General features: G+C 34.4%; 1 protein-coding gene across 1 annotated transcript in view; it reads left to right on the plus strand.

Annotated features, from left to right (window-relative positions):
* LOC144968088 (uncharacterized) overlaps positions 1–26,615 on the plus strand; it is a gene marked incomplete at its 3' end in the record, with an annotated part of 28,627 nt that extends 2,012 nt beyond the window's left edge. Inside the window, 13 exon segments of the mRNA XM_078906077.1 lie at positions 3,665–3,867; positions 5,541–5,706; positions 6,574–6,648; positions 10,671–10,745; positions 15,323–15,397; positions 16,580–16,705; positions 17,320–17,445; positions 18,762–18,887; positions 22,822–22,947; positions 23,340–23,465; positions 23,965–24,090; positions 25,868–25,984; positions 26,600–26,615. Coding sequence (XP_078762203.1) covers positions 3,665–3,867; positions 5,541–5,706; positions 6,574–6,648; positions 10,671–10,745; positions 15,323–15,397; positions 16,580–16,705; positions 17,320–17,445; positions 18,762–18,887; positions 22,822–22,947; positions 23,340–23,465; positions 23,965–24,090; positions 25,868–25,984; positions 26,600–26,615 — 1,483 coding nt within the window.

Here is a 26,615-nt window from a genome sequence, read left to right on the forward strand (position 1 = left end):
TTTGAAACGAATATTTTTGTGTTCGTGGATAGCTCACACGGTAGAGCCACGCTCTCACCTGCCAGGCGGAGTTGTCGTACCAATAAGGTCGCAGGTTCAAACCCCACCACCGCCGCGAAAAAAAATTTTATTCTCTATTGTCTTCTGGCACTTTTCTACTCACTTCATATCTTGTTGTTACCAACATAAGTGCCTGCTCCACTCACTTTTCTGAATTAAAAAAAAATTCACCCATACACCGGAGCATACTCAATGTCTCAATCGTTTCTATGTTATATGTTTGTGATGAGAATATTGGCTATTAAGCTTAACTGCTGGTCAAAATTACTTCGCGATGGTGGTGAACGAATCGGCGGTCTCAAGAAGTGGGTGAGGAGGGATCTAGAAATGACTTTGAGTTTGAAACGAATATTTTTGTGTTCGTGGATAGCTCACACGGTAGAGCCACGCTCTCACCTGCCAGGCGGAGTTGTCGTACCAATAAGGTCGCAGGTTCAAACCCCACCACCGCCGCGAAAAAAAAATTTTATTCTCTATTGTCTTCTGGCACTTTTTACTCACTTCTATCTTGTTTTACCAACATAATGCGCTCCATCACTTTTCTGAATTAAAAAATTCACCCCATACACCGGAGCATACTCAATGTCTCAATCGTTTCTATGTTATATGTTTGTGATGAGATATTGGCTATTAAGCTTAACTGCTGGTCAAATTACTTCGCGATGGTGGTGAACGAATCGGCGGTCTCAAGAAATGGGTGAGAGAGGGATCTAGAAATGACTTTGAGTTTGAAACGAATATTTTTGTGTTCGTGGATAGCTCACACGGTAGAGCCACGCTCTCACCTGCCAGGAGGAGTTGTCGTACCAATAAGGTCGCAGGTTCAAACCCCACCACCGCCGCGAAAAAAAAAATTTATTCTCTATTGTCTTCTGGCACTTTTCTACTCACTTCATATCCTATAATATCATTAAAATCTTTTAAGATTAGTGAGGCTATGTGGTCTAGTGGTATGACACTCGCTTTCGGATCGGCAGGTCTTAGGTTCGAGTCGCGCAGAGTTGAGTCCTTGGAAATGGCTCTTTACTCACATTCGCTCTCTGTACTCAGGTGTAAGTTGAGTACCTGTCCGTTAAAAGCGTTGTCTCTCCGGAAAAAAAAATGTAATATCGCCTAACAGGCGTCATGTTTCGCTCTATATGTGTTGCTGTGGTTAGAGACCTTTTGTAAAGCATTTTGAGCACATTTAGTGGATATTGCGCTATAGGAAGTACCACGTATTTTATCTCCATCCTTTCTCCGACATGATAAAGTTCTTGTTGATGTCAAAGATTACCTTGTGTATTGTGCTGTTCTCTGCAAAAAAAAAAAAAAAAAACACAAACCAACACGTATTTATAATTGTGACAAGAATACTCGTCCTCTAATCGATCGATTAAAATGCCCCTCATCTTGACAAAAACTCTCAAACCTGGGATGCAGTACTCATTTTTAAAAATTACGTTCCAAAAAGTGAAATGTTTTCAAGGATGTCTTGAACATAGACAGCGATTTCGATTACCGGATGCTCTATGGAATGGCGTTCTTTATAGACGGACCAAAATCAGAGAAGGACCTTGTTTCCACCTTTGTAAAAATGCGTGGAATTGCCAAACGGCTGGTGTCATTGGAGAAGCGCAAAGATTAGGTTGTCAAAAGAGTTTTGTAATGTAGCTGGGGGTTGGGGGTGTTTTCCAGACAGCGATAAACTTTGACACATATCTTGAGTTTTTGACCATCTTCTCAACAGGCAGGCAATTTAATTTTCCAAGGAGAGGTGTGGCAGGGCGAAACCTATGCTTTTATAAGACCAATCTGTACCAATCTGGCAGCATTTTATTGGTTAACTTGTAGCCGTATGACCTTATTTTCCGAAATACCAAACAACAGAGTATTACAGTAGGAAACACAAAACTACAGAAATTCTTTCTTCATTAGAACTATCTCGGAGTGGAATGGACTGGATGAACTGGTCATCATGGCACCACACCTAAACGATTTCAAGGCCCGAATGACATGGTCCCGCGCCCAATGAGGACGCCACTGAAATACAACCAGACCATTGGTTTCTTCAGCGCCAACCATACAGATACAGATACAGTAATTTAGCTTTAAAAATGAAAGAGAAAGGAGAATATTTTTGGTAACATCCTCAGAAAGGACATGTCGAATAAATACCCAATTTCAAAAACAGATTGATGATTGGATCATTGTCTTAAATTTGGTGGTCCAACGACAGTCACGAATCTAAGAACGATCCAAATTTTTTGACTATATGAATAAAATCTATTGACGTGTCTGCTACTTTCAACTTCGTTTCGTTTTAAAACGCGTTGTTCCCCGCTTTCATCACCTTCGTTTTGTCGCTATTCAGCTTTACCCTGTTGCTACCATTCCACCCCTGACGAGTTATTTTTATCGTGCCAAATAACACAACGATATTGTGAGTGTGTGTAATTGCACGATGAAAAATAACGTGTTTAGTTATTGTTTTTAATGACTCATGTAGCATTCAACATGCTCTAAACACAGAATTCATTGTGTTAACATGCATAATTATAGCTCCTAGGAATATCACTAATACTGTATTCATGCTGGAAGTCTGCACGCACTGCACATCGTTCTTAAATATTGATCGATTAAAATGACCCTCATCTAGTTAAAAACTATCAAACCTGATGTTTTATTAAAGTCACGAAATTGTTGGTTTTTGACTTGATTATTCTCAGTTTAGCCGGGTAGAACAATACACGATTCTTTCATTTCTTGTTATTTATTAAACGAGGTTTTTTTTTGGTTATCTTGCCAAATAACAATATGAGCTTGCGAATGTGTGTACTTGTATGATAGAAAATAAGTTTAATAAATACAAATAAAAAAAATGAAATGTTAGGTTTATTGGTTTATTGCACCCATCCAAGTAAGATTTTTTAGATATTTCATGACCACATGTATGTTAGTTGTATTTTGCTTCGCCACCATATATTGTATATGTTTGTATAACAATTTGACCCCCCCCCCCTTAGATTGGTATTCATGGCCACCAAAACATTATTTTAATTGCCAATCAGTTATCTTTTACACTTTATCTAAAACCAATAAAATGAGCAAAAATATTCTGCAATCGTTGAAAATAAAGTGTTTATTCAACGCGTTTAAATATTATTCAACGATTGCGCATTTACTAAGATATGATAGGGTATTCCAATGGGATGGATAAAATATAACAGTTAAAAGAGAAGTAAAATTGATATAAAGCTGCTTGAAGCTGCGGACTACAGGAAGTAGTAATCAAAAATGCATAGAACAGCTTTAAAAAAAAACCCAACAAAATACAAAACACGGAACGTTACACCATTTTTTCAGCCAACAGCAAAAAACTTCGAAGACACAAATACATTAATAAAAAAACCAGATCGATGACACAAAAATCTGTAAAATAATCTTGGAATGTAAACAAAAAAAAGCGATCTCTAGGTAACTAAGGAGTGGCAAACTGAGCGGAATATTAAACAATGCTTACATTTTGGTGCTTTTTTGTTTACATTCCAAGATTTTTCCTACAGAGAGAGGACGTACCGTTTACTGCGTTAGGTAATATATGTCTGTCAATATCATTGCACAGGCTCGTCCCTTCAGATGAAGATATTACCAGAAACACCACTGAAAACGTTGCAAAAAGTCGTTGAATTTTCGTGTGTTGTTGACTCCAAGAACACTGAGGGCATTCTGTTGCTGCAAATATCGAAGAACAACGAAGCGCCCATGGTGATGGTTCTTCCGGATAGAGAACCTTCCGTCAGCAAGGATATTTCTCAAAGATTTTGGGTGGGTATTTACAGTACAACATCTTTATAGGTCGTCATCATAATAGGAAACAGAATTGTGATGTCATAAAAACTGGTTCCAATCTCATTGGGAGTGTAAATCTACTCTTCTGGAGGACTGGATACATACATTGTGTAATTGATCTTCTAGTTTCAGAGTGATGCATCTTATTTTCTAGTCTAAATATACGTTGATCGTCAATAACTATCAGCTATCATCGGTTCTTTACGACATGTAATCTGAACAACATACATATACATCCTGCTTCTAAAATTTAGTTAGTTCTGGCGTTGATATGACCTTAACGTGTTTCAAGCGCCGTAAAGCCCTTAAAAAAACAAAAACATAAAATTTATTTCTTTGAACATCTAGCCCATTCATTACTAATCTTCTGAAGAACTGATACATTTCCAATGGGTTTGGAACCGTAAGAGTAAATGTGTGACGTCACGACTTCTCCGCCCCATTGAACTTTTATTCTATTCCACTTTAGTGTATTTTGGAGGGGGTGGGGGTGGTTGAGTGTTTAGGCATTTCACAATGACATAGAAGGCCCAGAGTACTGGCTCCGCGTCAGGCAATTTGGAAATTTTTTCCTTGGGCAAGATTGTTAATCCCCAATTCGCGCACTTGGACGATATAGGAAAACTCTGTTGACAACAGACATTTGTTTCATTAATTATCTGCATTCCTTCATGGAATGCTCTGGGCGACAGCATCTAAGGATATGTAGTCTTAAGGTTTGACATTCGCCTCGGGCATAGTTGAGTCCTTGGAAAAGGCTCTTAACTCACATTCTTTCATTGTACTCAGGTGTAAAATAAGTATTTTGCCGTTAAAAGCTATGCTCCTATCGGGCAAAACAAGAGTCATGTCTCATCCTTCATGTAACGTGTTGCTGTTGGTCAGGGATCCCTTGTAAAGCGCTTTGAGCTATATATATAGCGATATTGCGCTATATGAAAGCTAAAGTTTCTTTTAAGGATGTCCCGTGGAAGGGATCATTAAAAAAAAAGAATTGCATTTACTTGCATTATCAACATCACCGGTGGGACCGCCACCATTATCATTGCCAAAACTGATCCTGATATGGTTGTTGTCACTGGCTCAGAGGTAGGTGTCTGGTCTTGTAACAATGAATGTCAAGCAAAGTGGAGCGTGTTCAGTGATTGTATGGCTCTGGGGCATGGTGTCTGGGTCTTGCAACAATAAATGTCAAGTAAGGTGGAGATTATTCAGTGATGGGATGGATGTAAATCTTCTCCACCTCAGTAAACTGATAGCATTTCGGATTGCTGCGGATATTAGAGATTAATTTTAAGCTATTGTGACCATAAACATGACTTTATGGGTAAAAATTCCCTTTATTTTATCTTATAGGGGAAATTTATCTCTAAGGTCTATTCCAAGGGAATAATGGAATAACCCATGAATCAGCCGCAGTGCACCGCCTCAAATTTAACTAACAACTTGCTCAGGGCTACACAGCGCGGCGGCGGTGATCGAACTCGGTACCTCTCGGGTACGAAGCAAAGACCGTACTACTGAGCCACGCTGGCCATCTTTTTTTTAATCAAATTCATCTTGACAGGCTGTAAGTTTGATCACTTTTACTAGATATAGCATTTTATCAATTCTCAAGTTTACTAGTACAATATAATGCAATCTTACAGGTTCGTGGGAGAGTGGATAACAAGGAAAGTGAACAATATCTGAACCTGACGTTGCCCTACCCTAACCAAGAGGATGTGGGAGTTTACACATGCGCCGTGTACTTCTTGAACACTGAAGGTGTCATGCTGGAGAGAAGAGTCACGAAAAAATTGGTGATCGATTCGGGTACGTCAATGTTTGTGTGACTGCATTTGTTGTTAATCTATCATTCATGTGACCCATGATCTTAAGCTTCTTATAAAGCGCAGTATCCACATAACGTGCTCAAAACGCTTTATAAATGGTCCATGGTCAACAGCAACACTTAACATACAGGACGAGACAAGACTTCCCTTAGGATATGTTACAATCTCTTTTAGACAACGCTTTTAACGACTGGTATTCATTTTGAACCCGAGTATGGTGAGAAAATGTGAGGAACGAGCCCTTATCAAGGACTCAACTATGCGCCCGTCAGAGCGGGACTCGAACCCAGTATCTTCCGATCCGAATTCGAGTGTCAAACCACCTGGTTTCAAAAAGTTACTATGATGTGATGAACCAGACTTGGTAAAGCAAATTTAAAATTAGAATAATAAGACACAGAACCTTGAGATTTTATATTCCTGTATGGATTTATATTGAATCTCTTCCATTATAAGAAGACACCAACTCCATGTTTGAATTGTGTCTATGTAATTGTAAATGTTTCTGCTCGAAGCTCGAAAAAATAAATAAAAATGTGAAATTGACTGTAAGCTTCAATTTAATATACCAAAACAGATAAATGGACGTTTCAAGTTTCCCCTTTATTAACAAAACAGGATGAATGAAACACTACAGACGTATGAGATAATGTTGTAGTGGCGTTGTTAACCTGCCCATACACTCCGCTCCTAAAATAGTTATGCCACCTTTATCTACCTTAATCATAATTGGTACTCCGAGGACTGGTTACATACACACTTCCAAGGATTTTGGAACCACAGGAGAATAGTGTTTGACGTTACGACTTTTCTTCCCTATTGGATAAAACATTATTCTTGTTCACAGAGCCCTCTGATGTGGACAAGCTGAAGGACAGAGTGACCGTTCTTGAGAAAGACAGGAAAACGGACGTGAAAAAGGGTGAAATTTTGTGTTTGACCATATATGTGGGGGGGGGGAGTATGTGTGTGTGTGGATTAAAGAGTTGAAACACAGACTCTCCCTCTCACACACAAACACGCACACACACACACACACACACATCCGCAGAGATGTAAGGTAAATAAAATGTGCAATTCTTGTCAAGAAAATCACACAATAACTGCCTTAGCTCAGATGCACTAATATCCAAAAATGTAGCAGCTGCAGTAAAAAAACAATTTCCATCTTTTTGTATTGATCTTCGTGTGAGACCATTGGCTGATAACAGATTATCAAGTCGGTGTTGATGAATCAGTCGTTCTCCTTCGATGTATTGACTGGCCATTTCAGTGGCATTTGACGCTTCTGGCGGTGGAGGTTGCATTTTGCCGATTGTATTGCATGTCTTCTTGTTACGTTTTTGACATAGTTTGCTTAAGGGCTCGTCATCCGAGTCATCAAAGTGAGCTTGTTGCTTCCTGCTCAAAGGCTCTTCATCTGAAGAGTTGTATTTATTGTCATTGGTGAAAGATTCTGCCATCTTTAGGTACATACTGCCGTCTTCCATTGTTGTCTGAAAATAAAGTAAGACCCTTTTATTGCCAATGCGTATAAATACTTTGCTATCTGAAGTGCATAAATACTTTGGTACAAAAATATAAAATTTCCATTACATAGTTTTCCGCTTAACAAGGTTGTCGGCAGTACTGGTTAATAACAATGTGGCGCACAGACAAAAGTAAAATTTGCTTATAAAAGTGGAACAATATACAAAATAGCCAATAATATTATTATGAACAGTTGTTGACATGTGGTTAACTAGATTTTTGAAAAAATAAAAATATTGTTAATGATACAAATAGTTCAATTCAATCAAATATGACAAAGTCGTTGCCTTACAAAAATGATGCTTTGTCAAAGTAATGGAACTGTTATATAGTACAATCTCCTATAATGTGATCAAGTGTTTCACAAGCAGCAACAATGAACATGTTAGAAAAGACATCAAGCCTCTGATACGCTGTTTCAGTTGTCTTTGGACCGAGAGACTCATTTTCCACCTGAGTACGATCAGAGAGAGAGAGAGAGAGAGAGAGAGAGAGAGAGAGAGAGAGAGAGAGAGAGAGAGAGAGAGAGAGACTCTGAGTAAAGAGCCTTTTCCAAGGTTCAATTTTGCACGGCTTCAAGTGGGAATTGTTCCTTGACCTCGGATCATAAGGCAAAACTTGAACTCCTCCATCACAAAGTCGCACAAGCAATGAATGCTGAAGTAACGCGTTTACAGTTTTTCTAGGATCAAAGTATGACAAGATGATAAATATAAAACAACAGCATGATGAAAGAATTAATACGAAAAACTTACCTTTGAGAGAATAAAACAATTTCTTTGGTTAACAAAACGTGTTGCAAACTCTTGAAAATCCTGCTTGTATGGAACAAAGTATGCTGTGACATGATCAAGTGCTCATACTTATACACATTTGTCACGTGAAAACGCGGGAAAATATAAGAAATTATTGTGTTGGTGTGCAGTCACAGTGGAGTAAATTGATGAGGGTGCAGCATTCAGGTAAGATGCCACCGGAAGTGCATTCTCATTAATAAACATTCAATTCCATGGGATCACCCACCTTAAAATATGCAAGGATAAATCCCTGCTAAGATAAAAGATGGTTACACTTGTCAAGTTTCATTGGTGGCCAAAGAAAAAAAAACGTCTCATAATCTAGAGCTTGACCCATCCCTTAAGTTATGATGTCGTATTCTGTAATTGATACTGGCAGGAAGGGAATTTCGAGACTTGGAATAAGTGTTACCCAATTGTCATTCCCATCACTCTTGAGCATTAAGGTCGAAATTTGTAGATTGTAACACAGTATTGCATCAATGTCCTTGTAGAATCCCACACAAGGCCAAATTACGTCTTTCGAGTGCTAATAATTCTCATTTCCACCCCCATATCTTTCACTGCTCTAAGATCGTAAAGTCAGTCAAGGCCATTGTGCTCGCCATTGTAACCACGGTGGCATAATTCTATGCCTGCCCAAACGCCTTATTGTTTGATACGGTTTTTGGGCAGTCAAATTTACCTCCGCATTTCCACCTTTTCGTCAGGCGGTGAAATAGTATTTACTGTTAACGCTTTTGGGCAGTAACTGATAGGCACTGTTTAGAGCGTCTTAAGTCTGTATGACATGCTACGGCTTTTTGGCAGTCACAATATCGGTCTAAAAACGTTACGGTGTTCGGGTTTTAATTAATAAAAATTAATTAATTAATACGTTTGCATATATATTTTTTGTAGAAATAAACCTTACTCCAAACCAAGCTGATTTATGTAAAAAACGAAAATTTGAAAATTTTGACGTTACGGCCTTTGCGCAGGCACCCTTTGATATATATATATATATATATATATATATATATATATATATATATATATATATATTTATATATATACGAAAAAAAATGAAAACATAGTGCTCAACTTTTTGATAAAGGAAGCTATCTATAAAATATTTCAAATATAATTTTGATCAACTTCTAAAACAAACATACATGGTGTCACAGAGTGTCCATTCAAAACCAGATGCAACCTGCGTAAATCGTCCTTCAAAAAGTTCACACAAACGACATTCTACTACATTAAGCGAACACATTTGGAACCTCAAAGGAAAAAACACACAACACAGAAATTCCATGGAAAACCATCTCCAGAGCACAGTCGTAATCCCCATCATCTAATATTTTTAACCTCTGCTTGGAGGAAAAATTCTACATCCTCACAAAACCGAACATGGCAACACTCTACAGAAGAAACGAACTAACATCATGCAGATATAGAAACAAACACCTTTTATGTAATTATGAACCACCATAACCGCGAAGCCGAAAAAGTACGATGTCAACAGAAAAAAACACAATCTACTTTTACTATCACTTCCTGATGAGAGCGAATGGTCGAAACAACATTGTAGAAGTTGATCATAATTATACTTGAAATATTGTACACATATATGTATGTTTGTGTGTGTGTTTCTTTATGAGTGATCGCGGGCACACGTGTGCGAGTATAATGATGTGTGTGTGTCTGTGTGTGTGTGTGTGGATGTGTGTGTGTGTGTGTTTGCTTCTGTGTTTGAAGGATGGAGAGAAGGAGAGAGATAGATAGATAGATAGAGAGAGAGAGGGCGTGAGGGAGAGAGAAAGAGGGAGAGAGAGAGAGAGAGAGAGAGAGAGAGAGAGAGAGAGAGATAGAGGGTGAGAGAGAGAAAGGGCGAGAAATTGAGGCAGATAAGGAAAGAGAAAGAGCAATAGCGATAGAGAGAAAGAGAAAGAAAGAAAGAAAGAGAGAGAGAGAGAGAAAGATAGAGAGAGTGAGAGAGAGAGAGAGAAAGAGAGAGATAGAAACAAAGAGGGAGAGATGGAGAGAGTTAAAGGGAGAGAAAAAGAGATAAAGAGAACGATGGTGAGACATAGAAAAGAGAGAGAGGACCGTGGACAAACAGAAAGAAATAGAAACAATGAGAAAGATAGAGAAAGTTAGAGAAAGATAGAGAGAGAAGGATAAAATGAATTATATATATATATATATATATATATATATATATATATATATATATATATATATATAATGATAAGAGAGAGAGAGAGAGATTGAGATTGAAATAGAGACAAAGCGCAAGGCAGAGAAACAAGATAGATAGATAGATAGAGAGAGAGAGAGAGAGAGAGAGAGAGAAAGAGAGAGAGAAAGGGGGGGGGGGAGTCGAGAAAGAAATGGAGACAAAATGGAATAGAAAAGGACAGAGACAGAAGGAGAAAAAAAAGAGATAAATAGTAGAGATAGTAGAGAGAGAGAGAGAGAGAGAGAGAGAGAGAGAGAGAGAGAGAGAGAGGGAGAGAGAGAGCGAGAGAGAGAAAGAAGGAAAGAGAAATAGAAAAAATAGGGTAAAAATAGAAACAACGACAGATACAGAGAATTCTCACCAACACAAATCAGATGTCTATCCTTACCACAGAATCCTCAGACGTGGATAAATTAAGAAACAGAGTAACTGAACTAGACCGGGAAAGAGAATTGGATGTGCAGAAGGGTAAGTTATCAATTCGATTTCTAATTCTCTCTCTCTCTCTCTCTCTCTCTCTCTCTCTCTCTCTCTCTCTTTCTCTTTCTCTCTCTCACTCTCTCTCTCTTTCTCTCTCTAATATAATAACAAAAACAATAATATAATAATAATAATAATAATAATAATATAATAATAATAATAATAATAATATTAATAATGATAATAATAGTAATAATAATAATAATAATAATAATAATAATAATAATAATAATAATCATAATAATAATAATAATAACAACAATACTTATACTAATACTATAATAATATAATATACTTCTTTAGCGCCCATTAATACGGACATTCAAACCCACATACGGAAACTTCTCCACATTCACCTACGCAAACTCTTTACATACACATTACTATACCATTTACCCTCAATTAAAACATGAAGTATATTCATTGAAATAATCTCTTCTTAATAATTCGATTTAAATTTCTTTTTAAAGGTATCTAAATTTTCACTGTTTATTTGGTATTATAAGAAAAGGAATTCCCCAACCTGGGCGCAGTCATTCTGAGGGATTTGTTGTTGAACAAAAACTTAGAGGGTACCTCTTTCAGTTGAAGCATACTATTAGATCTTAGCGATCTACTAGGTCTATAATGAGAGAGAAGTTCATTTAAATAGGATGGTGTCAGGTCATGAAAGGAGCTATAACAATAATATAAAATCTGGAACTCAATGCGCTGCTTCACGGGCATCAATTGCAGAATTTTCAGAACAGGTGAGATAGGATCGTCATGTTTTGATATCATCACCAATCTAGCCCTGTTCTGAACTTACTGCAATCTTTCAATGTTGTAATTGGGACAACCAATGAGCAGTGCATTACAAATGTCAAGTCTACTAATGATGAAATAACAAAAATCTCTTTGTTTAATTGAAAATTACTTGAGCAGAAGAAAACAACAAATAAAATTAGAGGATGCTTTGAGCGAGTGGGCAGGCATAAAAAAAGGCGTTCCACAGGGATCAATTCTTGGACAATTACTTTTCAACATTTTTATAAATGATATATTTTACTTTATCAGAGAGGGAAAGTTATATTATTATGCTGACTATAATACCCTGTCATATGCTCATTCAAATTAAAATATGAAATTGAAAGCGAAAAAATTATCAAGTGGTTCGAAATAAATTGTATGCAAGCAAACCCGGACAAATTCCAGGCAATTTCAGTAAGTACAAACACACACACACACACACACACACACACAAAGAAACCCACGTTCAATATTGGAACTACAAGTACTAGATGCGAAGAATTTGTAAAATTACTAGGGATCGACATAGGCTACCAACTAAAATTTGATTTACACATTAAAACCATCTGCCGTAAAGCTTCTCAGCAATTAAATGTCTTAAAAAGGCTTGGAAAATACCTTTCAAAATTGAACAAGTTAACAATATTTCACTCTTTCATTTTCTGTCCACTAGCTTGGCATTTCTGTTCTTAAACTAATTTTGATAAACTTGAAAAGATACAAGAAAGAGCACTACGTTTTATTTATGAAGATGACAAAAAATCCTACGACCAATTACTTTCAAAGGCCAAAGTCCCTTCCCTACAAATAAGACGAATGAGAACAATTGCTTTGGAAACGTTAAATTTTTATACAAAATTGCTCCTCTTTGTCTATCTGATATGGTCATTTTGAAAAATAACAGATACAATCTTAGATATTCAAACCTCCTTGATATTCCAAGGGTCAGAACAACGTCTTATGGCAAAAGATCTTTAAGATATTCTGCTGATGTGCTTTGGAATGAACTTTCCGAGCACATCAGGAAAATTTCAAATTTTAATGTTTTCAACAATCATATCCTCTTATGGAATGGCCAGCCATGCAAATTAATATTTGTAATTGATCTAACTGTTCATATATATATATATATATATATATAATATATATATATATATATATATATTATATAAATATTATGTTACTTTTCTTTACGTGTCGTGATTGGAATCTTAACGAGGGAATGTTTTTAAGGGAAAATGTATTACAATGTATTTTTATGCACTATGTGTTAAAACCTTTGTCAGTCAAAGGCTTCTATGAGCCAGACTCCATTATCTATGAAACATTTTTAAATGCCGACAACAAATAAATATTTGAATTGAAATGAATTGAATTGAATTGAAAGAAGTGACAAGCGTTTTAGCGATTTCAATGTCAATCAAAGGTCTAATACGACCAGTGTTTTAAATAATTTAGTGACAGCTTTGAATAATTTTGGTGATATGATTATTCATAGACATATTGGTTTTCAAATAATGCACTCAGATTGCTAACATTGCAATGGGGTCGATCTATATTACCTTTCCATGTGCTAGGTGTCATTGGTCACATTTCATTTCAAAATGTGCTCAAAGTGACCCACATAATGAAAAGTGTTCACAGTTTTCAAACTATCCAATATCACATTTGGTCATTTTGTTCAGCGTGAAACATGGGTATGTTTACAACTTTCATAAACAAAGCAGCGTGTTTACATTTTATTAAGAAATGACCAATCCTAAGACAGCAATAAATCATGTGATCGATGACTCGGTTGGACGAAAACCTGAATATAGATCGCTCCTATTAGAAATAGAAACTTTGGAAACTGCTACATCAATTTCATCTATTTTAATTCTATTTTTGCAAGATTTCCTCTTTTTACACAGCACCCCGGTTTTTTTCTTCATTCAATTTCAATTTGTTTACATCCATCCAATTCTTAATGTCATCGGTATAAACTTCAACCTTCCGCGACACATAAACTTCATCATTAACACACACACAAATTCTCTCTCTCTCTCTCTCTCTCTCTTCTCTCTTCTTCTTCTTCTTCTTCTTCTTCTTCTTCTTCTTTTTCTTCTTCTTCTTCTCTTCTTTTTCTTCATATCTTTCTCTCACTCTTTCTTTCTGTTTCTTTTTCTACCTCCCTCCTTCTCTCTCTCTTTCTCTCTCTCTCTCTCTCTCTCTCTCTCTCTCTTTCTCTCACACACATCCACTCTCTCTGATATTATTTATATATATATATATATATATATATATATATATATATATATATATATTTATAAATTGTCACTCACATTATATATATGGCCAAGACGTATGTTTCTGGGGCTTTCGTCCACGTCTTCAGTCGGCATGATGTCCGAAGAAAGAAATGTATTCCGTTTGAGGTGTTTACTCCGTATGTCCTTGCTTCCGTTGTGTAGTGGTGATTAGTGTTGATGTGTAGTGACATTGTTGTAGTGTGCTCTCATTGCTTATATAATGAGTGTGTGTGTGTGTTTGTGTAAATGTGTGTGCGTGTGTGGGGGGTGGGGTGTGTTGTGTGTGGTGTATACATGTGTGTGTATGATATTGCTTTGGAATGTGGTTGCGTGGGGAGGCGGGAGGAGGAGGAGGGGTATAATAGGGTCGGGAAGGGGGGGGGGGGGGGGGGGGGGGGAGAGGGGAGGGGGAAGGGTTATTTGACCTTTTGCGTTTTGAGCTTGAATTTCTTAAAGTGTATGCACATTGTCATTAGTTCTGATCTTTTGTTTAAGGTGCTATTGTTTCTGTGGTTGTGTAATAATATTTCCAGTTTCTCTGTTAGGCACAGGTTGCATTTTCTAGCACCGCATCTGTAGGGGCGGGTTTGCCTGACGACCTCCCAGGTTATTGTTGATGTTTTATTAGTGCTTATTTGTTCCCAATAGTGCATTGCTAATGTGGTGCTTTTTGCACACACACACACTCATAATATAAGCAATGAGAGCACACTACAACAATGTCACCACACATCAACACTAATCACCACTACACAACGGAAGCAAGGACATACGGAGTAAACAACGGAATACATTTTTTTCTTCGGACATTATGCCGACTGAAGACGTGGACGAAAACCACAGAAACGTACGTCTTGGCCATATATAATGTGAGTGACAATTTATATTTTTATATTAGCTCTAACCATCATTATATATATATATATATATATATATATATATATATATATATATTATATATATTTATATATATATATATATATATATATATATATATATATATATTGAATCGTGTTGGATACAAATATGGTACGAATAGTGCTCGGCATGTAGCAATGAAGCGAATTATTATTTTGATATTTACCACAATGTTGGAGTCGGTCTACATCGATGTTTCAGCTTTTTTCAGCAATCGTCAGGACTGTGTGTTACTTGAGTTTGGTTTGTTATGTGTTGTTGCGTGTTGAAGTGGTAAATATTAAAATAGTATATATATACATAGGGATATATATATATATATATAGATAGATAGATAATTATATATATATATATAGATAAATAGATAGATAGATAGATATATAGATAGATAGATAGATAGATAGATAGATAGATAGAGAGATAGATAGATAGATAGATAGAGAGATAGATAGATAGATAGATAGATAGATAGATAGATGGTTGAAAGGATTGGTCTATTTTAGATATATACTATAATAATGGAAAAGAAAATATAATTGATTGTTCATGCTTGTAATGTCACCTACACAGAATCATTTGATGTCCACAAGATAATGGAAAGATTGACAGCACTGGAAGAGATCATAAAAAAGAACGGATTCAAGGGTATTTCGTACAATAAAGAATAAACTTGAAATATTGATGCTATGCGTGATGCTAAATATGGTTTTGGAAGGAAGAAAATTGACGTCACTCACTTCTTTAATGTTGTTTTTATTCAGCCTATATAAAGATGAGCTCTCTGATTATTAATATCATCATCATCATCATCATCATCATCATCATCATCATCATCATCATCATCATCATCAATCACATCAATCACATCAATCATCATCATCAAAATAATTCAATAATAATAATAATAATAATAATAATAATAATAATAATAATAATAATAATAATAATAATATAATAATAATAAATAATAATAATAATAATATATAATATAATAATATATATATATATATAATAATATATAATATATATAAGAATTTCGTGCATTATTTTAAATCACATTAGTTTTAAACAGATGTCCACAATGTGACTTATCATCTATACAAAATTAGACATTCCCACTGTTATGTCTTCAATTAGACCATACAACTGGGCCTAATCTTAGGTAAGGTGACTAGATTTAGTTCTTTACCAGTCCAGTAATAGATTTACTAAGTTATATGCTTGCCAACAAGCACAGAATTACTGGCTAATCTAAGAATTATCTTCGTCTTCTTTCAGCTTATCCCACATTTTGCATCTCGGTTCAGAGCATCATCTTCCTCCAGGCCCAGTTCTTTCATATCGTCCTGTAACTAATCCAAATATAAAAATTATAAAAAAAACGTTTTTTTCCCCGATTGATTTACTTAGTAACTTGTAAACCTTTTTGAAAACAAGGACAGTTCTATCACAAGTTGACTCGTTTAGAGAATCTAATAATAACGGTACGCTTAATGATGGGTCAGTTGACGTTGGGAATCGCCATCTGGTCGCTTTGTTGCCAGATTCATTTGAGTTCACATACAGACTTCATTCCCGGACAGATTTTGATTGGTGATTGCAGAAAAGATTCATCTCGATGTAAATTTTCACAATATAATAGATGAGTGCCAGTTCATAATAGCCTTAATTTCAGCGCAATTATTGCTGGTTCAGCGCTAATTTTTTTCTAAACCTAAGAATCTTTTATTGAAAACTGGAGACGGTACACGAGAGTAATTTTCATTATTGTTTCCAATTTGAATATTGATGAAACTAATTCTTAAGTTGTCATATTCCTCCTCCCAGAAACGTCCCTTCAATCAACCATTTCAAAATTGGAAAAGAACAACAAGAAAATGGTGATTGAAATATTCCGTTTGAAAAACAACAAAAAAGATATGACAGCAAAAATCTCCGATTTGACGACAAGAGGTAACACATTATCTTTCTTCAAAATTCTGTATTTAACTTTGTTTAAATATCTAGACACATTTGCGTGTGAATTTTTACAACTGTAAAAAAGGAGTTATCTTTTTTTTTTAAATCTTCCAAGCGAAAAGGTTATCTAAAAATTGTTGTCCTGTTTGTTTCGACATATTTTATTAGATGTGTATTCGGGTTCCTTGTTCCGGTTTAATATGGCGTCGACTATCTTCGTTATTGAAGAAAATGTATTTTTAAAATGTAACAAGGCCATTGTAATATCGATCTAAATCGCAAAAATATCAATGTCTTGCATTAGATATATAGAACTGGATAATTTTCATAGAAGAATACAGAATATGGTTATTTTTTTATAAAGACAACACACACACACACACACATAAATATACACAAGCATAAACACACACATAGACAGAGAAAGAGGCAGATTCACACAGAAAGAGATTTATTGGAAAGATAAACACTTGAGCATTGGTTGTTGTAGCACTGCAAAAAGTCCGTTTAAATAGTCCTATTGTAGGCTTTACCAGTTCTAGTTCATTTGTAGGTATCTCTTACGTTACCTATCACTTTATATGTCTCTGTCCTCAACTCTCCGATAGAAACTTCAAATCAAGCAAAGATCGCCGAAATGGAAAATCGGAATAAAGAAATATTAGACAAACTGGGACAACTAACAAAGATCAACAAGGACATTTCAACGAGAATTGTAGCCCTAACCAGTAAAGGTAACCAATGATATTTTATCATTTCTGTCGTTCTATCTCTCTATGTATCCATCTCTCTCTCTCTCTCTCTCTCTCTCTGTCTCTCTCTCTCTCTCTGTCTCTGTTATATATATATATATATATATATATATATATATATATATATATATATATATATATATATACCGAAAACTGCAGCGGTTATTAACTGACTTGCTTACATCCTGTGACGGACCAAACCGAACGGCCAACTATGCCTCAGGTCACCCTACTAACCATCCAAATCTTGGCTACAAAAAGAGACAAGAGTGGAAACCTGGCAAGCAGTAGACGGAAACTACCAACCCAGAAAACGTTCGACCGAAAGGAAAACCCTTCTCACCAGACGCTATAAGCTAAGAGATTAATGAATAGTGTGTGATACGGGATGAAGATTAATACCCATAGAATACATTTAATGAATTAAAACCAGCACTATTATTCTTTGGCTAATTATGTGTTAACTTGTTATTATATTAGGCAATTCTGTTGATTTATATTAAAAACACCTTTCTTTAACGGGGATTGATACTTACCTTCTGAACCTACCTCTCCTTATACAACGTGCCAATACTCTACCACTATTACCTATTTCTTTAAATCTAAAACAATCTCTTACTATCAGTCAAGTGACATGAGCTCTTTACCCGAAAATAAAAGGGAAAAATAAAAGCGGCACCCGACGCTAGTCTATGGGAAAACTATTTGAGTTCTATCTTTCTATTCCTACTTGCCTGCTCCTACATAGACGTGACAATGATCATTTTCTAGTCTCCGACTTGGTAGGCTTTTGTCTAAGACTGGACGTGGTTTCGTTTCATAATTAAAATTGATGATCATCAAGTCAAGTGATGTTGACTGTCGACTTTATATTTAGATTCTTGCAACACGCGCACACAAACAAAACAAAAACATAATGAATCTAAGGGATTGAAGATTCTTTAAAAAATGTAACATGGCCATTGTAATAAAGATCTAAATCTAAAAAATCCCAATGTCTTGTACCAGATGGATAGAATTGGCTAATTTTCATGGTGTAAATTAGTCTGGTATTACAATGTAGACAACACACAACGCCACACTGACGCATACACAAACAAACACACATACACATACATTCACACATAAAGATATTCACTGTAATGTTTAATACTTGATCATTGGTTATTATACCGCTGCAAAAGTTGGTACAAATATTCATATTGAGTGCATTGTAGTCTTTAAAAGTTCTAATCCATTAAAAAAATCTCTTACGTTACCTATCAGTTTTTATGTCTCTGTCCTCAACACTCCGATAGAGACTTCAAATCAAGCAAAAATCGTCGAAATAGAAAATCGGAGTAAAGAAATATTTGACAAATTGGGTCAATTGACAAATGACAATAAGGACATGTCAACAAGAACTAGAGACTTAACCATTAAAGGTAATCAATATAAATTAAACACCTCTGTGGTTCTATCTATCTATCTATCTATCTATATATATATCTATCTATCTATCTATCTATCTATCTATCTATCCCTCTCTCTATTTATCTATCTATCTATCTCTATATCTATCTACCTATATATACATGAGCCAAGGTCAAAAGGTGCCAATTTTTTTTTCTCAAAATAAAAGTGACATTATAGTCCATTCATGTTTCTATATATGTAGCAAAAACCCTGTACTTCATGAATCAAAGGCCCTTTAGATAACTTTAAGGTCTAACGCAGCATAATATCGTCAACAATACCTATAGGTTGCTGGTGTCACCTGTGACCGGTGACACCAAAATGAGACAAAAAACTCAATAACCAAATGATTTTTGTTGAGTATCAAACTTTATTTAGTAAGTTATAGACAAAAGGACACAATCAACAACATTCATTGTACAATAATATTACCAACTATTGGAGAAAATGTTGCTTTTTGGTGTCATCGGTCACAAGCAACATAGAATGCAAATATATTATTTCATAAAACTGTCTGTACATTAACAACAACAACATATTGCATATGCTTATTACCAGCAATGTTCAGAAACGTTTGGAATAAAATGTTGGGAAATAATGTGACCAAAGCATGTCTTATTTAGCGACATTGTGTCACTTGTGACATTAGACCGATGACACCATTACTTATGTAACAAGCAATACCAAATTGCAATTTCTACAATATATCATTAATTTCAGTCAAACCAGTGTAATAACCACAGTTAAATATGGAATTTAATAATATTTATTTCAGAAACCAAAGACTTCAAAAATAGAAATATACATGGAAATTAGAGCATCTGAATGTGACTTGTGACATAAGACCGGTGACACCATTACTTATGTCACAAGCAACACCAAATCACACTTTCGTCCATAATAATCATTATTTTCAGTCAAAAAAGCACAATAACCTACTATAAAATGAAATTCAATAATATTTTAAGAAACTAAATACTTTCAAATTGGAAATATACTTAGAAATTAGTAATACCATTGTTGCTATTACTTTGGTCAAAATCGGCACTAGAACGCAATTTTGCCTCAATAAATCAAGAATAGCAACTGAACACATTTAATATCGCCTGTTAAAATGTAATTCAATGACATTTCAAGCTTTGAAGAACATGAAAACAGAAATATATTAGAAACTTCAAACTTAAGTGTCACCTGTGACATTTTAACCAATGACACCAATGGTCACAAAAAGTACCAAAAGTCACACAAACACTAGATAAATATCAGCCATGGTAATGAATTCTTGTAACCATACGGTAACATCCGCCCTACTGCTCAAATCTGCTAGTTTGTAGTAATTTAGTGTGTTAATAGTAAATCAAATCAAATTTCTTGGCAACCCTTCTTTTATCTGGATTCGTCGAAAGCTTGAGTTTTGTTTTTTTCTTGATTGATACAACCCTGAAACATAAAAAATTAGAATTACAATGAAATAATTAATTGTGTCAAAATCACAGTCTTATGTGAGATGTCATAATATCATATTTGTAAATAGAATAACAGCTGAAAACATAATTTTTTGGTGGCACTTTGTAATATCCAATATCAAGTGTTGCTTGTGACAATGTAAAATAGCGATGACACCAAAGCTCAACTTACCTTTTCTCCCTGGAGCCACGCTGTAAAGGCAAACGAAAGTGCTGCACTTCAAAGACTGGTAAGAAGGGTGGATCAAAATTGCGAATCGCCATTTAACGAAACAAACTTCCACGTGTTCACGCATGCCGTGTTGCTTGTGACAAATAACACCAAAACCAATAAACCTCAATATTGGCAAAACGGTATACATTTACTCAAAGATTTGAGTTCAGATAGTAAATCTATGCTTATTTCTCATAATTAAACATTTTATAAACATTAAACATGAGCTTTAACGTTTCGTGTCGAGGCTTAGTATTGTGCTGTGTTTGATGACACCAAAGGTCACAAGCAACACCAACTTTTTAAGAACTCTATATAAAACTTAATCAGATATGTAATATACTGCAACTGCGTTTAAAAGTAAATTTTGACTTTATACTATTAGTCAAATTTCAATCACGTGAGCTAAAACATCACATTTAATTTCTACATGATTTCTAAAAAGGTGATGCGTTGACCTCGTTTTAAGCACATGCCAAACAGCATTCAAATTTCACTTTCAAGTTGTTTATTTCATATTCTGTTGAGCAGAGTATGTTGTGCTATCTCATTTTATCTCTTCTTCATATTATCAATTGATTACAAGCATTAACCCAATAAAAACAGCCCATAATTAAGTAAAATTCAAATTTTCTTAACACTGGTATCAGACGGGCACCTTTTGACCTTGGCTCACATATATATATATAATATATATATATATATAATATATATATATATCTAGCTATCTATCTATCTATCTATCTATCTATCTATCTATCTATCTATCTATCTATCTATCCATCCATCCATCTATCTATCTATCTATCTATCTATCTATCGCTCTATCTATCTATCCATCTGTCTATCTATCTATCTATCTATCTATCTATCTGTCTATCTATCTATTTATCTACCTATCTGCCTATCTATATCAATCTATATATCTATCACGATCTTTATCTCATTCTCTCTGTCCTTGCTAATCAGACTGTCTTCTCTAATGTCCGTGTAGCGTGATTTGATTATTTATTGTTACACTCGATCAGTTTTTGTTCGTTGAATGCTGTTTTCATGACTGATAGTTTTGATTGATTTATCAGAATGCCCAAAAACAAGAACATTAATAATAATAATAATAATAATAATAATAATAATAATAATAATAATAATAATAATAATAATAATAATAATAATAATAATAATAATAATGATGATGATAATAATAATAATAATGATAATAATAATAACAATAATAATAATAATAATAATAATAATAATAATGATAATAATAATAATAATAATAATAATGATAATAATAATAATAATAATAATAATAATAATAATAATAATAATAATAACAAATGGCACTTGTACAGAGACTAATATCATTTTCTACCGACTCTATGTGCATTACATTACTTTAAATTAACGCCTTACGTTGATATAAAGAAATACAATGAAATATATAGATCTATACACAGCAAATTGAATATCTTACATAGCAATAGACATTACATTTCACACACATGGTATAAAATACTTCAATATCAAAGCAGACTTCATGAAACAAAAAGGTGAGTTTTCAAATGTTTGAATGGTGATCATGCGTTAGCATTTCTAATCATCTGGAGTAGAATGTTTCAAACGAGGGGTGCCGAAAATTCAAACTACTGTTCACCAATTTGCCGGATGTCTTAGGTTTAGATATTATTTTTTTTTATCGCTATCACACCTTAGATTTTAATTCTAATTAATATCGGTGTACGCGTTGATTTATATATGATGGGGTATAGCTATTTAGTGTTTTATAGAGGATGAGAATTATCTCTTCAACACAAGAATAAAAACGCACGTTTTATGTATACTGTAATCTGTTATAAGAATTAATTAATTTCCATTATTTATACATTGTTGATAAAACCAAAAGCTATCCGCACGCCGAAACTCTAAAAGTGTTGAGAATAAACTCAAAACATAAGATCCTTCTACATTCTATCAAGGAAACTTATTGTCGTTAAATAAAGGCTTCATAAAGCCTTCATTTCCGCGCAATTATTGCGGGTTCTCCGCAAGTTGAAATAAATCTAGGAACCTTTTATTGAAAATTACAGACGGTATACCTGAATAATTGTTTTCGATTTGAATTTGGATGATACAGATTCTTGATTTATCTATCTACATCAATCTTTGTGAAACATCTTGATGAAACAACTTCTTGATTTGTCTTTTTCATCCTTCCAGAAACGTCTATTCAAACAACCATTTCTAAACTGGAAAAGAACAACAAGAAAATCATGACTGAAATATCCCATTTGAAAAACGACAAAAAAGATATGACAGCAAAAATCTCAGATTTGACGACAAGAGGTAGCACCTTTCCATTCTTTATAAATTTTGTATATAACTTTGTATTTGTATCTAGGTACATTTAATTGCTTTTATATTTTTACTATTGTAAACAAGAATTATCTATTTTAAAATAATCTTCCAAGGATCAAGGTTACCATAACTGTAGCACTGTCTGTTTCGACAGATTTTAAGAGCTGTGTTTTCGGTTTTCTAGTTCCGGTTGAAAATGGAGTCGTAACTCTTAGGGATTAAAGATCAACCATTACAAAATATAACATGGCCCTTTGTAAAACCAATCTAAATCACAATATTGAAAATTTGAGACGGATCACGATAGTAACTGCCATTTACTGTTTCGGATTGGAATTTCGATGAAACTAATCCTTGATTTGTCTTTTTCCTCCTTCCAGAAATGTCCCTTCAATCAACCATTTCAAATCTGAAAAAAAACAACAAGAAATTGCTGACTGAAATATCCCGTTTGAAAAACGACAAAAAAGATATGACAGCAAAAATCTCCGATTTGACGACAAGAGGTAACACATTATCTTTCTTTAAAATTCTGTATAAAAATTTTGTTTTTGTATCTAGGAACATTTGATTTTGTATTTTTACTACTGTAAGAAAGAGTTATATATTTTTTTTAAAATCTTCCAAGGGTCAAGGTTATCTTAAGTGTAGTCCTGTCTGTTTCGACAGATTTTAAAAGCTGTGTATTTCGGTTACTTAGTTCCCATTTTAAATTTGCGTTGTAAATCTTAGGGAGCGAAGATCATTCATTACAAAATGTAACATGGCCATTGTAAAATTGATCTAAATCATAATGTTGAAAATTTGAGTCTGCATGAAGATGTTAGTTCGTTTCTCTTGTTGAGTGTTACCATGTCGTACCCCAGCATATCTATATGGCCTTGTAGCGCTGCAAAAAGCCGGTTTAAACAGTCCTATTGTAGGATTTAACAGTTATAATTCATTTGTAGTTATCTCTTACGTTACCTATCGGTTTACATGTCTCTGTCCTCAAATCTTCGACAGAAACTTCAAATCAAGCAAAGATCGCCGAAATGGAAAATCGGAATAAAGAATTTTTAGACACACTGGGACAACTCACGAAGAGCAATAAGGACATGTCAACAAAAATTGTGGTCTTAACCAGTAAAGGTAAATAATAATATTGTATTATTTCATCGTTCTATCTATCTATCTATCTATCTATCTATCTATCTATCTATCTATCTATCTATCTATCTATCTATCTATCTATCTATCTATCTATCTATCTATCTATCTATCTATCTATCTATCTGTCTGTCTATCTATCTATCTATATCTATCTATCTATCTATCTATCTATATCTATCTATCTATCTATCTATCTATCTATCTATCTATCTATGTTACCATGTTGGGTTTTGTGATGATGTACAATGTTTAGTCCAAGAAGAGGTTGAACATTTTATATAAAGGGGAGTACTACTGTGCTTTGGAGATGATTATGCGTGGAATGCTGTGTTGTATTTTTTTTTATTTTCTTCGAGGTTCCAAATGTATTTTCACTTACCATAGTAGAATGTCTTTTGCGTATGTTTTTGAACGAAGATTTGTGCAGGTTGCATCTGGTTTTGAATGAACAACCTGTGGGGTCTATGTATGTACGTTTCTTTGGCTTTATAAATACGTTTTGTATCAAACAATTGCCGTTTAGTGGGCATGGTGCCTGAATCCTTCAGTTGCATGTTTTCTGTCGGTTCTTGTTGAGCTTTTTTGGCTGTGATAGTTTTCCTTTGTTGTTGAAGGAGATAAAGTTTTGTATATTTAGCATGCAGGTGCATCCTATTTTGATGGTATTTTTGTTCATGATGGTCTGACCTTGTGGGAATCATTTTGTAGTAATTTGAAGAATTGATTACCGATTGATACAAAGTAAATGTATATAAATGTATATAATCTCGTCTTTCTAACGTTACTACTTGTTCAATTTGACCATATGTCGATATACTCCATCGTTCTAGATCGTTATCATTTGATACAAAGTAAATGTATAAAATCTTATCTTTCTATTGTTACTACGTGTTCAATTTGACCATATATAGATATACTCTATCGCTCTAGATAGTTAACATTTGATACAAAACTGTATATAATATTATGTCTTACTTTACTATGTATTTAGATTGACCCATTTTTATCAGATGTAAAATTACTTCATTGCTTCTGACAGTTGAGTACGTTTACTATATCAATCCTAGGTAGATACCTTTTGATACAGAGTAAATGTATTTAAGCTCATGATTTTATCCTTACTATATATTCAATTTTTAGCACCCCTTTTCGTAGTGAGGAAGAGTGGTTGCTAGTTTCCTTTATAGACCCATAAATGTAGCTTGCATACAGGAACAGTAGCAATGAGGGGTGCTACTTTTTTGAGGCCTTGAACTTCAGTGACGCAGCTTACAGACGAAAAACTAAGGGAAATATTCGATGCTGTTTAAAATGAATGAATGAATGAAAGAAGAAAGAATCGGATGATAGGTACTGCTTGTTGACAGTGACATAATTAGACGCTCAAAAATACAATCAGATAGTTTGTCTTTTCATGGCATTTCTCTTAACTCAAGGTTTCATTAAATAAGTATACAATAATATCTGATTTTTTAAAAAAAGAATAATCTTTGCTGACTGTTATCTTTAAAGGAAGAGGTGTAAAAAATAATTTTTGAACTTGTATTGATTATCGGTAGGCTACTTATTCTTGATGATAGCACTTCTAATGTCCTGCTATGGTCAAAAACTCGAAACAAGTTCAAACACTGTATATAATCATATCATCATCAGATGTAGATTTACGACATCGTTTTGAATAGTTATCATTTAATTTGTTACAAAGTTATGTAGATGTAGTTGTCTCATCATGTTTTCATCTATAATAATTTAACAGAATCTTCCAATGAAGCACAGATAATTCAAGTGGACAGACAATTAAAAGGCACGTTAGGCCATCTTACCAACAGCTATAAGGATGTTTCCTCAAAGATAGTAGCGTTAACCACTAAAGGTAATGACTTCTTTTTAAATTTGTTTTCTCCCGTACCACTCAATCCTGGTCTCTTTCTCATTCTCTCTCTCTCTCTCTCTCTCTCTCTCTCTCTCTCTCTCTCTTGATTTAAACATTTAAATGTTCTCATACCAAATAATGTCCATGCTTGGAATTGCTCCATGATATGATCCTATTATTCAAACGAGCGTTCAAAATTGACCTTTGAGACCTGGATCTTACAAAGAGGAAGGACATTCAAAATTTTTGTCCGTTCAGTATGATGATGTTATAGGATGGCATATGGACATTGACCATTTATTGATACGGCCAATACTTTTAGTTATGTATGGATAATAATCATCATCTGATCAGAAGGCCCAGGATTCTTTATTCCTTCACCTTACTCAGATGCAAAATGAATATCCCGCTGTCGGACAAAATGTAATATCACCTTATAGACGTCTTGCCTCATTTCACATGTCGAGTGTTGCAGCTTTATAGCACGTTAAATGGATATTGCTCTATTTAGACGCTCAAGTTTTAAAATGACAAACCTTTTCTTATATTTCTATACTCTGCAACGAAACAATTTATGTTTATCTCGTTATGTCTTCATCTTCAACATTTTGACAGAGTTGTCCGATCAAGC

Source organism: Berghia stephanieae, chromosome 3 (genome assembly GCF_034508935.2).
Source record: "Berghia stephanieae isolate SIO BIC M18660-M18661 chromosome 3, UCSD_Bste_1.3, whole genome shotgun sequence".
Lineage (NCBI taxonomy): Eukaryota > Metazoa > Mollusca > Gastropoda > Nudibranchia > Aeolidiidae > Berghia > Berghia stephanieae.